This window comes from Chelonia mydas, chromosome 15, assembly GCF_015237465.2.
Source record: "Chelonia mydas isolate rCheMyd1 chromosome 15, rCheMyd1.pri.v2, whole genome shotgun sequence".
In the NCBI taxonomy this organism is placed as follows: domain Eukaryota; kingdom Metazoa; phylum Chordata; order Testudines; family Cheloniidae; genus Chelonia; species Chelonia mydas.
This window is the reverse complement of record NC_057856.1, coordinates 8,445,206-8,461,774: the sequence shown is the minus strand read 5'-3', so window position 1 is coordinate 8,461,774 and position 16,569 is coordinate 8,445,206. Positions and strand designations below refer to the sequence as shown.

The 16,569-nt window shown below is 46.4% G+C and overlaps 1 protein-coding gene across 4 annotated transcripts in view; it reads right to left on the bottom strand.

Moving 5' to 3' along the window:
* Window positions 1–1,639: 1,639 nt before the first annotated feature.
* Window positions 1,640–16,569, bottom strand: part of RNFT2 (ring finger protein, transmembrane 2) — a 34,465-nt gene continuing 19,535 nt past the window's right edge. For all 4 annotated transcript variants that reach the window (XM_027834104.3, XM_007071904.4, XM_037879229.2 and 1 more), the window contains 4 exons: window positions 10,110–10,259; window positions 4,408–4,473; window positions 3,113–3,214; window positions 1,640–2,274 (listed from right to left, as the gene is read on the bottom strand). In XM_027834104.3, the coding sequence (XP_027689905.1) occupies window positions 2,140–2,274; window positions 3,113–3,214; window positions 4,408–4,473; window positions 10,110–10,259 (453 nt within the window). In that variant the 3' untranslated portion in view covers window positions 1,640–2,139. The remainder of the gene's footprint in view (window positions 2,275–3,112; window positions 3,215–4,407; window positions 4,474–10,109; window positions 10,260–16,569) is intronic.

Here is a 16,569-nt window from a genome sequence, read left to right as displayed (position 1 = left end):
GCTTTTAACAAAGGCACCTCACCGCATTTTGTGGGGCAAAGCCTATACTCCTCTCCCTTCATCCCAGCTCTCTCTTAATTCAGGTTTGATTCAGATTCTGCCTCCATCATTTCTCCTTTGTCCTATTTTTTTCCAAGGAAAGTTAAGACAAAACCCAGTTGCCATTAGCTCCTGTTTGCTTTAATTTTTCCCCCAAGGAGGCAGTAGGAGGGGAGGAAAGCAACCAATACATACGTGCAGCCCTGTTTCCCTGAGATACAGTTCTTCCTGCTTGATTATCCAGTCAAGTGGGATTGTAACCTTACGGCCATTTCCATAGTAATGAGCATGGAAGATGCCATGATTGCTTAATGAAGCCATTTCTCCGTGCGTTCAGCAAAAAGTAAATTGTCTAGTGAAAGAGAAAGCTCCAGCTCGAGACACAGTGAACAAACATCAAATCCATTTGCATCCTAGTGCCAGCGTAAGATTCTCGACAGACACTGTGACAGCAGAATACAGACTCATGCTACTCCAGCATATAGTCTGTTCATTTGCCTATTAAGGGTACAAGCCACTGTCCTTAAAAAGCTTTTTCTGAAGCTGAGGCATTTGCTTGTTTAGGTGAGATGTGGTTTATCAATAGAGAAAGTTTGTCCCAGTCTACCCTGGATGGTGGAACCTGACTGCAGGGTCCTCATAATGAACAAACTCTCAAGTAAAATGCACCCTGCATCTATTTCACACAGCCCTCATAGAAGCAGGGGGCCACTAATCGCTTTTATTAGCGGAGTTGTCACTGTTATAGGGAATTTAGAAATATTGTCTGTTTGCATGCAGACTGGCCACATCCAGATATATACCCTAGATCTAGGAGAAATCTTAAGATGAGCTATAGGACCGTCTTTGGACATCTCAAATGAAGCTCGAAAGACTCCAAATTCTTTATGCCTGTACAGACTGGTAGCATTTGCATGCAACACTCCACCCTGTTAGCAGGCATCAATCCTGCTAGGAAATAATGAGGTGGATTCTGCTGACTCCCTACAGAGAGACGATCTAAAGTGTGGGCTGAGCAGCCCCAAAAGAGGAGCCTTCGTAACAGCCAAGTCTAGGAAGAAAGTTCTGAGCTAAACTATATGTTATTGGATTGCCATTTTGTTTTTTAAATAAAGCCAATCCCCAGGAAACAGCACGAGGTGCTTTTTTTTTTTTTTTTTTTAAATTAACTCTATAGAGTTTGTGGGCTGTGTTTGAGAAAGCCACCTCCGGACATGGCCTTCAATTAGCACTTGAACTTTTGTAGTAAAATTCAGACCTGGCTTTAGTCTCTCCCCATCTCACCATGCTCTCCCACTTGCAGAGGAAGCAGGTAATCTGACCATGAACATTAAAGATGGAACATTCCAAAATGGAGAAAATGCCACCCCCTCGTGGTCTCTTTAGTATGGCCCTCTCCTATTTCTCTTGAGGTTTCAGAAAGATCAAGATGGCAACCCACGTGTTTTAGGGTATCAATGACAACAACAGGGCTATCAGCCACCGGCCTCTCCCAAAACCCTAAATGAACCTCTGAACCAGTGGTACTGAAGGAGTGACTCTGATGTGTTTCCCCAGGTAATATAATAGTGGCCATGTAACTTTATGACGACAGATTCTGGGGAGTCAGGAGACTGTTTAATGACATAACTCCAGTCTGCTGTCCTCTCATGAGTCAGTTGAGGAAAGCTTTCCTCCAATATTATGGACTACACACATACAATGGGAAACTCATCATGTTTTCCCTACAAACAAGACATTTATGTACACTCAGATAATAGACAAAGAGGGCCCAGCCTGGGGTAATTTGTGCTGTACACAGCAAGTTCAAGCAAGGACCTCCGCCCCAAGTTAGCAGTGAAGAGTGGCAGGGATGGATTCTGATTCTGAAGAGTTGAAAACCCACTCCCCTTCCCTCTCCTTAGAGAACTCTTCATGCTAACGGACTCTGCTCCCTGCTACAGACGTAACAACATGCCAACCTGCTCCCCTGGTTGGATGGAGAGAGAGAGCTGGGTGAAAGACCGAGACAACAACCCACCAAATACTTGGAAGCAAGGAGCTTCCCAGCTTTTTCTTCTGTCTGCTCACATGTCATCCTGATGGTGGTATGTGTTGTGGTTAATAAACCTGGAAGTGAGCTGAGGTGGTACCATCTTTCCAACAGCGCAGAGTCTCCACCGCGATGGAGCGACAAAGGGGACAGGTCTTCTCCCTGTCAAACCACAGGCAGAGGCACTCTTCACAAAACACATGCTGTGGAGAAAAAGGGACTCGTCAGGCTGAGGGGAGGGGAACAACCCCGTCACCCAGTGCACGGATGCAACAGAAAAGCTTTGGTACAGGAAGCAATGCAAGTTCAGAAGGAGGGAGCAACCTGTAGGATCTCACCCATCTGCATGAAAAATAAACCCAAATATGAGCACACTAGCCCCACACAGGTAATAACTCAGACATCGGCATCTCTTAATGAAGAAATGGAAACACACATGTCCAAACTATAGTTCAGTGCGGGATGCCTCGCAGAGTGCATAACAGCAGGGCTCTGTGCTCTGCCCTAGCTATCTCTTCTCTTCAAAGTGCAATTCCAGGTGCGGGCCAGGCTCTCCAAACCTAGGGGTATGTCTAGGCAGCATTTTGGAGTGAGTCACAGCAAGGCTCGCGCTAGGGCTCTAAAAATAGCCGTATGGGCAGCCCTTTGAAGTTGCAGCTCCAGCCAGAGCTCGGGCTTTGAAACCTACGGACGGCGGTTGGCTTCAAAGCCTGAGCTGCAACTTCGAAGTGCTGTCCACACAGCTATTTCTAGCCCAGGTCTGTTGACCCTCTGTGTGGACCAGCACTAGAGAAGGATGAGACACACAGTGGCTGCAAGTTTCACAGATGTTTGCTGACAGTAGAAGAATGGAGAGACTTGGGGATCTTGGTTATAATCTAGGCTCTGCAGGGGAGTGTCTATGTCTATGCTATGTTGGGTGCTTGGACAGATGTCCACTGGGCACTAGACAGAGATACTATGTCTATTTCTATGCTATGTTTAGAAGTGACCAGGCTAAGTTTGATCCCACAATGGGTTTGTCAGGCTTGGTGTTCTTACCTGGCACATAAGGATCAAAGGTTCCCTGAACTCCACTTGGCAAATAGCACAGATGTCTCCAGCCTCACTGCACTGCTGGCTGGTTGCACGGACTCCATAGGTCTGTTAGGGAGAGGGAAGAAAAACCTGTCTGTGCAAAAGGATTTAGATTGCCTGGTTTGTTCTTGTACACGCACACAAATGCTTCTTTTCATGCCCAGCTTTTCTACACTTACGAGAGCCCACTGGAAACTAAGTTACATCGCTGCACCGTGGCTGACACACAGAACTTGGGAGTCTGGAGATGAGGGTCCTAGTCCCCGCTTTCACAGTGACTTTGTTGCAGGATGTTGGGTAAGTCACTTCACCCCTCTGTGCCACAGAGTCTACAGTTGTGGAATAAGGATGATGATATTTATTGAGCTCAGTGGGGTGTTGTAAGGATTAGTTCAATATCGTTTGCAAAGCACTGATAGAAGGTGCTTGGAAAGTGCTAAGTATTATTATCAACAAGTTACCTCCAAAAAACCCCCAAAACACTTTTCATCCACAGACCTCCAAGCTCTTTATAAAAAGGAGGGTTTATGTCATTACCCCCACTGTGCGAATGGGGAAACAGAAACCTAGAGAGGTGAAGTGACCTGCCCAAAACCATATGATGAGAGAGTCAAGTGTCCCAACTCATAGTCCAGGCCCCTACCATTGGGCCACACTGTCTCCAAACATACACAGTGCCCATGCCAAGTGCTGAGAAAGTACCATGGTGTTAGATCCCATATCTATACTCCACATGGTAGAAAAGCCACTATAAAAGATAATAACCACAGTAGTCTCCACCAGTGGCTGTAAATACCACCATAACACTACTGTACGTTGCCATGTTTGGGGCAAATACGGTAGTATTTATTTTAATAAAACTGCACATCAGAGGATGTCTTAAAGTCTCTGCCTCACACAGACACACACACAAATGGCAACTCGCCGTTTTATTAGATTCAGTGGATCAAACAATACTATTCAGCACCTCTCACCGTCACATCTCGTACATACTTGTCAATCTGTTTCCAGAAAAGGGATGCAGCATCTTGCACTAGACCAGCCGTGCACTGTTCCATTAACATTGTTGGGAAAGGGCAGACATCAGGAATTGCTTCCCAACCCAAAAGTTAGGTAGGGCTACCCGTCACAGCCACGGGGTGGTGGGTGACTTTTTTCAAAAGTACCATAGATCTGGCACCCTGAGCAATGCTTTACTGAACCTTTCCTTTGTGGCAACATTTCCCGTGTCAACCTGGCCACACACATTGACTACTTACCTGAGGGGTGCAAAGGACCTTCAGCGCCTTCCGGACACTCCCCACACGGCCACAGATGTCAAAAGACTGCAATAGAAACATTTAGCTTTAGACACTGTTCACAGGGTTATAACAGACATAGAGTCCTGTAACTTGGAGAGCATCTAGGGTGAGATGGTCCAAACCGATACTCACAGGAAAGAAAGAGCCTGGGAAGCAGTAATACCCAAAGAGACTTAGGGACAACAAAGAGCAGAGAAACAGACATGAGCGGACACTGCAATATGGTAAATAAAAAGGACTATAACTTTAAGCTGCCTACCCAGAGACTTCACGTTAGAGGAAGGGGGACAAAATAGTCTCTCTCACTTTCTCGACACCTCTGATGTGACCACATCTGGAACATGGTGTCTATTTCTGGACTCTTCATTATAAATTGGGAGGAGTTCAGAGAGGATCAACAAAAATGGGGGAGGGGGGGGCGCGCTGGAGGGACTGATTTCTGAGAAAAGATTAAAGGATCTAAATACATACAGCATGGCTAAGTGCAACAAAAGGTGAGTGAGTGTGTGTGGTGGGGGACACGACACCTGTCTACATATCTCAAGGAGGCCGAGAAATTATTTTGCATAAAAATAGCATTGAGGATAGAGGTAAGAAAGGGAAAAGCCTGACAGAGCATCAGGGATACATTTCGGAGAGTTTAATCTCTCAGCCTGTGGGACAATCTCCCAAGACAAATAGAGAAAGCCATACTGCAAACTAGACTAGACAAGATGTGAGAAAAGGCCCCATAGGGAACAGCTCTGCATTAGCAGGGAGTGGGGCTGCATGGCATAACAGGACTTTTCCATCTCTAGCTTGTCTGGATACGAAGCGAGTGGGAGGGCAAGGGAAAGACCTAATATGAAGAACTGCATTAGACTTACAGGATATGCACACACATCAGAAACACTGGATTTTTTTGTGTGAGGGTTTTTTTTTTCTTTTTGGTTAGTGTGACTAAGTGGGCTCTCTGCAGAGAATGCCTGTGAGATCACCATGCAATAGATGTAGAATAAAATGCAGGCAGCAGTAATGCTTCCAGTCAGCAGATAAAAGGGCTCCAAGGGTCCTTCCGTAATGTTTCCAGTCAGCTCCTAGGGCTTGAGGCTGCGGACTGTTACGGATCTTTAAAAGTTAATGATCCCTAGATAGGTAGCAGCAGCTCTCTCTCACGCAACCCCATTCTCTCTCTCTGGGGCTTATTTGTATCTCTGCTGGGGCCCCACAGTCTCTTCTAGCATCCTCCCTACAACGTGTGTTTCCCTTGCCACCCACTGGAATCTAAATTGCAGCCACCATCTTTCTGGCCGAGGAATTGCTTCACCTCTGTTCACAGCTAGCCAGTGCTGCTCCTTAATGAGCTGGAAGGGCAGCCATAAAGCAACACCAAGTACCTTCAGCCTCCACTGGTCCAAGGAGAGTGAGACTGGATGGGGCTCAGATCAGGGTCCCTGATTTGGCAATACAAATCCCTGCCTGTAGGCCGGTGAGCCAGCCCTTCCAAACTGTTTTCCCAATCCCTCTCCTCTCCTATGCAAATGAAGCCTATAGAACTTTGGGCAGGACTCCTCTCTCTGGTAGGGCATTAAGACATGGGCGTGCATACATATTAACAGCTGGGATTCCCGCACCAACAACAATCCCTGTGTTTACACGTAAGTCAGCCATAGGCATTGAGGTGACCACTGCCAGCTGCTCTACACAACCTCCCTATAACTCGAGCCTGCAGGGCCTGCCCTTTGTGCCTTGGAGAGGTGATACAGTCCAAGCTAAGCCCTGGATTTCTGCCAAGAGCACAGAAGGTCTGAGCACCAAACAGGCTTCTGTGGTTTTTCTAATGTGGTTTGTGGCTTTGCTAATGTGGACTCCTAGGGGTATATTTTCAGTGTGTCGGGCAAAGAATTAGACTTGCAACTCCTGTGACTGTAAATGGGATCCGAGCATCTAATATTCCATGCACTGTATTGGAAATGTATACCAGCCTATTCCCTCTCCCAGTCCACATCTCTCACACAGTGTCTCCAGTGAAAGGGGAGCTGAAATCCCTAGCCTGATTGTCCAGGACTTGGGGTATGGCTGACAGACACTAGGGGCACCATAAATGATTCCGGACTCTCAGCCACTGGGTTGTATTATCTTCCCACTTACACTGGTTTAACTCTACTGACTTCAACAGAGTTACTCCCAACTTACTTCAGCGCAGAATGAGAGGAGAATCAGGCCACGTTTTGCCAACCTCTTTGGCTTTTCCCAACACTAGGCTGTAGGCTAGAGGCCCTGGTTGCAGGCAGGCTTTTAGGATTAAAACAGGTGTTTCCTGGTTAAAGGTAGCAGATATTTGCTTATAGCAGAAGCGGCCGGGTAGTTCCCTCCCATTCCTGACCTCTGCTGTTGGTTATGAGCCATGCCTTGGCAGTGTCATGAGCGGGACAGGGCAGAATTGGCAGTCAGAATTATGCAAGTGAAGAATTCACAAAAGATGCCAAAGAAGGGCAGCTTTAGTGGCAGGGGGGCAAGGTCCTGATCTGCTACAAAGGTGCTCTTCTGAAGTATGTGCACTGACGTCTCTCCTCCCACCACAGAGCCCTTGTATATCAACAAGGTCCTTGAATAAAGCAGGAAGGAAAGAAACTTGCACGCTAACAACATACGCAGAGAGACTTCAACAGAAGGGATCCCTGCAATGCTACTCCTGAGCCACAGTGGAGGGCAGTAGATCATTATTCTCCTTCGATACTGCAGCTTCTAAATCACAAAATAGGAGAACTTTTCAGGACAATCAATGGCTTCATCAATCCAGCTTGCCATCCAGCTACCTCAGAAGTCAGCACCTCACCCTGTGGAGAAATGTCAGCCTATTCCATAAAGAAGAATGACCCGAACCCGGGATGCTCTCTCCAGACAACAGGAGCCATATGAGGAGCCCAAGACTGGAAACATCCCTTCCCCTTTCCCAGGCGCTGCCCATTTACACAACAAGAGACATCTGAAACACTACAGGAAATCAGAGTCACTGTGTGACTCAAAGCCACGCCCCACATGGTGCAGGAAGGACACAGAAGATCGCTTAGGTCCCCTCCTGGAAGCTTACACTCAATCCCACTTTTGTGTAGGGAAGCTTCCTACCACCCTAAAACATGAAACAGTTCAGTCCTCCAAAAGCACAGTGGAGACCACAGGCAGGCAGTGTGCGCCAGTGGATAGGCACTGCACTGGGACTCAGGAGTCCTGGTTCTATTCCTGGTTCTGCCACTGACCTGCTATGACCTTGAGCAAATCACTTCAGCGCTCTGTGCCTCAGTTTTCCCTCTCTCCATTTGTCTTGTAATCTCTTTAGACCAGGGACTGTCCCTCATTAATGTCTGTACAATACCTAGAACAAATGGAGCCCTCTAGGCAATACAAATATATTACAAAGAAGCAGCTATCTCTGGACTTTACAGACTTAGGCCATATCTAGCTGAGCAACTTGCACTGACTTAAGAAAATCTGTTTAAAAACTAATTCCAGTTATATTGGTCCAGCCCCCTTATGTGGACAGACTGATTTTGGTTTAAGAGTGTCCACACAAGAGGCTTACACTGTTTTAATTTAATCAGTGACGCACCTTTTTAGTTTAGAGAAGGCTGTAAGCTAAGCATTCAGCCTGCCTTTCTTGAGCAAACTAATGGAAAGCATGCCAAGAGCAGTCTTCAATTACATCTGTCCACCACTCAGCCCCTGGATCTCTAATCAGCCAGGTTTCAGGCAAGGACACTGAATGGAAATGGCACTACTCGTTTTGTCCATATGGGGGCAGCAGAAAAGATTTATTCTCCTATTACTAGACCAGACGTTCTCAACCTGCGGGCCCAATCAGTACACACCTGCGGCCCATGTGACATCCTCAGGGCCATACAAGATGCAGTCCACATAACACAGAGAGGGCTGCATAGGGCACCCACAATGGTAAATAGGTTGAGAACCATTGCACTAGACCCTTCTGTATTCAGTACTGTTGATTACACTATACTTTTATTCTGCCTCACAGGAGGAGCAGGGATTAATGGGGAAACCCGGAGCTGGCTGCAATCTTTCCTCTGAGGCTGCACTCAGAGAGAATGGTGATGGGCAACTTCTCCTTGTGCTACCAGACAGTTCATCTGCACAGTCTCTCAAGGCCCTAGACTGTCTCCCATCCTCTTCACTGCTTCTAGATACTTGGACAGCTACAGCTGCTCAGCCCAGCTTTTTCCATCTGTAATTGGCCAGGGGCTGTCTGTCCAGGACCCAGGCAAAGCAATCCATGCCTTTGTGATTTCTAGGGTTGGCTACCACAACTCATTGGACTCGAACACATTGACCTTAGAAAACTCCAGCTCGTCCAGAATGCAGCAGCTCGCCTCCTTAGCAACACTAGCCACGAAGAACATAGCACTGCAGCACTCGAATCACCGCACTGGCTCCCCAGACAGAACTGGGTAACTGCCACGAACGCAGTCCTCATCCTGAAGGTCATCCATCGCGACAGACCAATTACCCGAGAGCAGGACCTCCCTTGGGAGTTATGTTCCACAGGAATAAGAAAACCATCAGCAGCGTAGGTCAGACTGATGAAAGCGGGGCACACAGCTTGCTCAGCAACCACCTCAAGGCAATGGTGAGAACCACACTAAGGACCTTACATCCTTCAGAACTAACTGCAAAACTCACTTCTCTTCCCTCATCTTGCCTCGAGTGAAAAGCAGAGAGGAAGATGAGAAACTCTCTTATATACACATACCTCTCCCAGAAACCGCCTGCAGAAGAGGGTGAAATTTCGTTCATTTGTCCATCTCTTAGTCTGGGGCCTAACATTTATGCTTGTAAATGCAATTCTGCCCTAGAGCCTGGTTATTGTAATTAAGAACAATGGCAAACTCCAGGAAGCTTCCCATCTGGACAAGATCCATCGTGCTGGTGGGGATGCCAGCCTCAGTCTCCAGTGGTGTTAATCCAGTATCTGCCATAAAACTATGTCCATCGGTCAGAGCTCTCATTCTGGCTGCACTAGTATGATGTCCTCACAGGCACATAACTAAGCATGGCTGCTTTCATAAGTGTAACGGGTAAAAGGATGATACAGCAATTAAGGTGCCAGCCTGATACACAGGGCTTGTCTACATGAACATTTAGACCGTGGCAAGCTATAAATCTATCTTGCACGAGTCTGCTGTGGTCTCACTGTCCATGTGGGCCCTGCCGAGGCGTGTGAACAGTTAGCTAGAGCACTCAGAGCTAGAGCAAAGTGCTCTGAGGAATTGTTAACGCACATCAGCACGGTGCACACTGACAGACAGTGGCAGGCCAGTGGGGGGCAGGATTCATACCCCAGCTTGCTGAGGTCTAATTGTTCATGTAGGCACACTCTCAGAAGACTAGGATTCAATTCCCAGCTCCACATAGACTTCCTGTGGAACCTTAGGCCACTCATTTAAATCTCTCTGAGCCTCAGTTTCACCATCTGCAAAGTGGGGATAATAGTACTTCTCATGGGTGTCGGGTGGATAAAACACTTTGAAGAGCATGAAGTGCTCAGATACTTATATGGCCCCCATGAGTGTTATATCTAAAATAGTACATTTTAAAAGAGCTTATTAAAAAAAAAATCAGGGATTTTGCTGCCGTGTACAGAGTTTACTCACCAGGCATCCCCTTACCTTGCAGAGACTATACAGTATGATCAGGATCCCTCCTAGGAAATAGCTGCTGGATGGATCATCCCCCATGATGTATTTGCACCACAACTGGATGGGGACAAGCGAGCGGAACAGCTGGCTCAGCTCTTCAATAACCAGATAAAACTTTCCCTGTAAAGCATAAATGATACAAATCATCATCACTGCCAGGGGCCCAAAAGGAGAAAAGAGAGGCTCAGACATAAGAGTTCATGCTATGAGGAGTCCTGCATGTCCATTAACCACTCAGGCACTTTGCTAATGGTTGCACACACCAGTATCAGTGAGTTGCAACTATTGCCCTCTTCACTGTCATCTAATTCAGTGCCCAGAAAGGGAAAAGTATCATCTCATTGCTTCCTTGTGCTCCCGTGAGCAGTTTGTTTTATCCAGTTGTTGTCTACAGTCCTACACTTAGAAGATTTTCAGGGCAGGGACTCTTTGCTATATGTTTGTATAGTGCCCACAAGGCACTGGCTTGTAGGCATTGTTGTATGACCAATACTACTAATAAATAGGAAGAGGAGTACAAAGACATGTTTCACTTTCCCTGGTCCCACCACTATGCTGAAGGCAGAGAATTACTATTGTACAATCAGCTTGGCCTCCCTATTTTGCAGAGAATCCTGGTCAATCAAATTGCAACAGGCCCTCCCTTGCTTTCCAGCATTCCCTTCTGCGCCGTGTGTGCTGGTCTCACATAAAAACTCTGAGACACAAAGACCAGCTCTGAAATACAACCTTTAGTTTCAGAGTTGCTAAATCCTCCTAAGAATTGTATTGGGAGAGAGAGTTCATCCAACTAGCTGCTCTACATTAGGGAGCCATGCACCTTGCAGGAATGGGCCCTATGTCCTTTTTAACCCTCTACTGAAGCAATCCTCTCATCTTGGGTATTTCCTCTAGATTGGAAACCATTTGTTCTCACAAAGGACACCATCAAGGCGTCATTGTTTACCTCCAGGTTTTTCGTAACCCCGGGAGGCTGCAACAGAAGTATGTTTTCTAACCACATTTTCTTTCACTCTATAGCAGCAAGAACCAGCACCGAGAAGCTGGTCACATAAGTAGGATCTAATTTTGGGTCTCCCAGCCTCGATGAGGATGTGTTTTTGTGTTGTCACTCATAGTTTAGAAGGAAGAATTGATGCCAGGGCAAAGGGGTGAGATGAGGGGTCGTAAACGTAAACCAACAGATCAGCTGTCATGGCGTTAACACTCTGGAAGTTAAATTTCAAGATGTCAAGATTTGGGATGGGAAAAATTCCCCTAGAATTTTGCTGTGTACATCACAGTAACAGTATCGTTGATGATGTCATCACAGGTCGCTGTCATTAATCGCCATCGGTGGGGTGCAGGGATTCAGTCCTCTGCAGTCCAGGAAGAAAGCAGCAGCCAGCACCCTCCCCCTGGGTCTCAGAGATGAGATCACTTGGCAGGCTGTCCTGCTGTGCTGAACAAATCGAATCCTTCAGAGAGCTCTGGCATTCTCATGATCTCATATCCCCCCTGGGACAGTGAGTGAGGTCACACCAGCGGTTGCTAAAGGACCTGGGCTTTTTTTCCCCTTCCCCCAACCCTCCTCTTTTTAATCCCGTGTGGCATCACATAGCAAAAATGTAACAGCAACAATCTGGGATTCTAAATGTAAGCAATTTATTAAATTAGCACGAAAGGCTCTCTCGCCAGACTCACGCTTCAGTACGATCATCATTTATTTCATAAGCCCCTGTGACAGAGGGTCGCAGTTTGCTAATGACTAGTCTATCACTTCCTTTAGCATAGGCAGCTCTCCACACACACATACACACACCCAGCATCCAACCCTGATGAAAACAACTGGCAAGTAAAATGCACTGCAAATTCCTAAAGCAATCCACTTTGCTGCCTCTCCTTTTTAATCCTTTCTCCCACCAGACTCAGACTTTTCCTTCATCCAGTTCAGCATCCGTAACAGACGGCCCTGGTATAGGTCAACATTTGATCCTCCAAAGATTTCAGATGTCTTCTGTGAAGCTATGGGATAACAAGAGGAGTGCCACTCCTGTGAAGCTCGGGAGCTGGCAGGGCTAAAACTAAGCTCCTGCAGAGTTTCTGAGCTTCCCGGGGGTGGAGCACAGGGCTTGGAAACATTCATGTGAGCTCTGGCCAGGGAGCAGAAGCGTAGGAAGAGGCAGAGATGTACTTGCAGCAAATGGAAAACTCTGATTCTGTTATCTATGGTGCCTCCACTCCTGTAAAGCTAAGAAGTGTTACATATAATTCCAACTCAGTCACCTCCCCTAGGCTAGCACTTCCCACAGGTTTTTACTGGTAACTGGAGGACTTCTCAGCAGCCTGGAGATGTGTTAACAGCCCCAGCTACCAGCATGAAATGGGTATGCACCATCCTAGATGACTCACACCACCAGAATGACCATCCAAGAGAACCCTGCAATCGGATACACTATCGTCACAGCCAGGACGGGTGCAGCTACATAGATAGCGAAATGAGACTTCATAAAAGGAAAGAGTGCCCTATGAAATGTTGCCCCAACAAAATTAAAAGCATTGCCTTCTGGGAGCATGGAGTACAGAGCCTGTACCCATCAGATACACCAAGTCTCAACCCTCCAAGACATTTGTCTGTGACATGGCCTCTTTTTAAATTTAGGAAAAATCTCAGAATAGCCATAAAACACTGACAGAGATATGAGCCAGAAAAGAAGTGAGGTCCTTCTCTTTTAGCAGGTATATAGTTTCCTTTACCCTCAGCTGAAAAATTCAGCATTTCTGATGTCCATAACTCATTACAGGCATCTTTGTGAGTGCTGCCTATTATTAAGGTTGGCTGACATGTCCCATTCTAAGAGCCTGTTTCCAGTTGCTTATAAAACTTTGCTAAACTTTAACCATGTGGGCTGAAGTTTTCCATGCCACGTGTCCTCCTCAGGCTTTATGTTATTTATTTAATTAATTAATTCGTAAGTTTCAGCCATTTCTGATAATGAGGTGAGGGAAAAGTCCATTGCTTTGCCGGTGTTAAAAATAAATCAGGCATAATACAACCCTTTCGTTAAGGAGGTCCAGCACCCCCACACTTCGGAGCAGGGACCAAGGGGTGGCCTCTGTCAGGATATGCCTTTTGCTATTCCCATCACCATCTTCACAAATCTGGCCAAGCTATAAGCCTTTGAAAAAAATCTCCCTTCGTACATGCTTCTTAGAGACTTGTTAGAGCGTCACCTAAAACCTGAGGATTCTGTCCACACCAAGCATTCGCCAGCCACCCACCGCTTCTTCGTGTGACTGGATTGCACATGTGCCATCCCAACAGAGCAGATGAGCATGCTCCAGCCCAGGGCTGCAAGGGCTGAGGAGGCTCCTGAAACTGCAGCTCTCACCTGCTCCAGGACAGGGTGGGGCAAGGAACCAGAACTATGAGCAGAGCTTCTGACTCTCCTGTGCTCTCACTGACTCCTGGCTGGTGTCCAGTATGGAGGAGGAGGAGGAAAGTGCATGGATAGAATGTAGAGAAAAGTTGAGGGGAGGGGACAAGAAGAGAAAGAGAAATTGGGACAGGGAGCTGAAGTGGGGCAGTGACTAGAACTGGTTGGAAAAGGAAATAGGATCTGGGATAAAAAGCTTGAGGAGTGGAGACTGGGAATGGGATGGGGAGTCAGTGATGGGGAAGAGATAGGACTAGGACAGTGAAAAATTGGAGGGGACAGAAGGGTCTGTGACCACTAGAGAATAGTCTTTTCCAGAGTCTGGAATGGAACCCAAGATCCCAAAGTCTCACCATTCCTCTACTGTCAGCAATTACCTGTGAAACTCACTAGCAAAGTATGTGCCTCATTTCCCTCTGGTGCTGGTCCACATAGAGGATGACAGCCTACTACTGCTCTCAGTTATTCCACTAGCTCAACTGCCAGAGATCTGTGTGGTAGATCTAAAGGTGATAAGACATGATGGAATTTCTTTTTTCACTTTCCTTTTTCTATCCCCCCGCCCCCCACAAACAGAGGAAATTACACACAAAACTAGGGGAAAATATTATGAAGGTTGCACTGTGAGAAGTTAGGAAATGCCAGAATTAAGGTTGCCTGTACAACCTTAATTCAGACCCCATGTGTGTATGCATTATGATACCGTCTTTAATTATATGATCACATACTTTTTTCCTCACAAGCCCTCTGCTTCATTCAGTGCACAGGATGGATGGTGCTCATTTAATGAACAACTATTCAATATTTTGTCTTCATGTCATTCCATGCATGACCTCAAGCCTCATTTACTGCACAGTGTTTAAACCCTGCTCTGAAGCCAGAATTAATTTCCGCACAGGCTTTTCTATGGCTCTCATCCCCATAGTATCTGAATGCGTCACAAACATTAATTTATTTTCACAACACCCCAGAGAGAGGTAAGAAGGTGCTAACCCCATTTTACAGATGCAGAACTGAGGCACAGAGAGACTAAGATCAGAAGTATCCATTAATTTTGGGTGCCCAGTCTGAGAGGCCTAACACCCAATGTTTCTGAGTGCTTCCCATTATATAGCACTTTATCTGTTCAAACCGCAGCTCCTGACTTGAGTTGCAGCTGTGAGTGCTCAGCATTTCAGCAAATCAGCCCATGGAGTCTCAAACCAGGCACCCTGAAAACGAGGAACACACCCTTACTGACTACCTGCGGAAAGTCTGTTCAGGTGACTTGCCCAGCATTGCACAGGCACTCTGTGGCAGAGGCAGAGAGAGAATCCAGTTCTCCAGGGTGGCATTCAGCTGCCTTAACCATGAAGCCATCCTCGCCTCATTCACTATACACCTCCAACTTCTGCAAGAAATGAAGCAGAGGACCTACAGGGAAAAGTGTCCTTCACTACACAACCGTGATTCATTCCCAGAGCAGGCTGAGCCAGTGCATTGAATGTGAGGGGTCCTGTGGAGAAAACAGCATGGTGCTCATGTAGTTAAAGACTTTCATAACGCATATGCGCAAATGGGCCAAATTGAGGCTGTAGGGGCAACATTAACTCTGGTATTTCCTAACTTCTGAGCGCTTGATGTTGCAACCTTAATGTTCTTTTAACGGTGGGTGGGTGTGCATGGCCATGAGACAACTGTAAATTGCATGTGATTGACTCCCTGGAGAAGTTCTGAGTCACCCTTGCCCAGTTGCCAGCATTGTTAGGACATATCCTAAAAGAAGAGGATGCTGAAGAAATCTCTAAGAGAAACCTGCTCGCTTTCAGACCACACGACAGCAGGGAGATAGGCTCTAAGGGAGAGGGCTTTTGGTCACTTTGCCAGCACAAGGAAGGAAATAGGTTGGATAGAATGAAAAAAGAAAAGAAAAGACTGTTGCCAATATGTAAAGGCAGGTGAAAATTCACTGCAGCTAACTATGAATAATTTAAAAGGCGTTTTCTTTTTTCAATTTCCGTAAACGTGAGCAACTCCCACCGGACCTCTGCCTAGTCATTGGGAGTTGAAGGTGCTCAGCACTTCTGAAGATCAGGTCCCAGATCTCTCAAGTTGGCAAGTCAAAAAACTAAGGTACCCAAAATCAGTGGCCACCTCTGAAAATGCTGCTACGACCCTACCTCACGGGGCATTACGAAGATAAAAACATTAAAGACTGTGAGGCACTCAGATACCACTAAAAGAAAAGGAGGACTTGTGGCACCTTAGAGACTAACAAATTTATTTGAGCATAAGCTTTCGTGAGCTACAGCTCACTTCATCGGATGCATTCAGTGGAAAATACAGTGGGGAGATTTATATACATAGAGAACATGAAACAGTGGGTGTTACCATACACACTGTAACCAGAGTGATCACTTAAGGTGAGCTATTACCAGCAGAAGAGCGGGGTGGGGGTGGGGGGGGAACCTTTTGTAGTGATAATCAAGGTGGGCCATTTCCAGAAGTTGACAAGAACGTCTGAGGAACAGTGGGGGGTTTGGGGTTGGGAATAAACATGGGGAAATAGTTTTACTTTGTGTAATGACCCGTCCACTCCCAGTCTCTATTCAAGCCTAAGTTAATTGTATCCAGTTTGCAAATTAATTCCAATTCAGCAGTCTCTCGTTGGAGTCTGTTTTTGAAGTTTTTTTGTTGAAGAATTGCAACTTTTAGGTCTGTAATCGAGTGACCAAAGAGATTGAAGTGTTCTCCGACTGGTCTTTGAACGTTATAGTTCTTGACGTCTGATTTGTGTCCATTTATTCTTTTACGTAGAGACTGTCCAGTTTGACCAATGTACATGGCAGAGGGGCATTGCTGGCAAATGATGGCATATATCACATTGGCATATGTGCAGATGAACGAGCCTCTGATAGTGTGGCTGATGTGATTAGGCCCCAACGAGAGACTGCTGAATTGGAATTAATTTGCAAACTGGATACAATTAACTTAGGCTTGAATAGAGACTGGGAGTGGATGGGTCATTACACAAA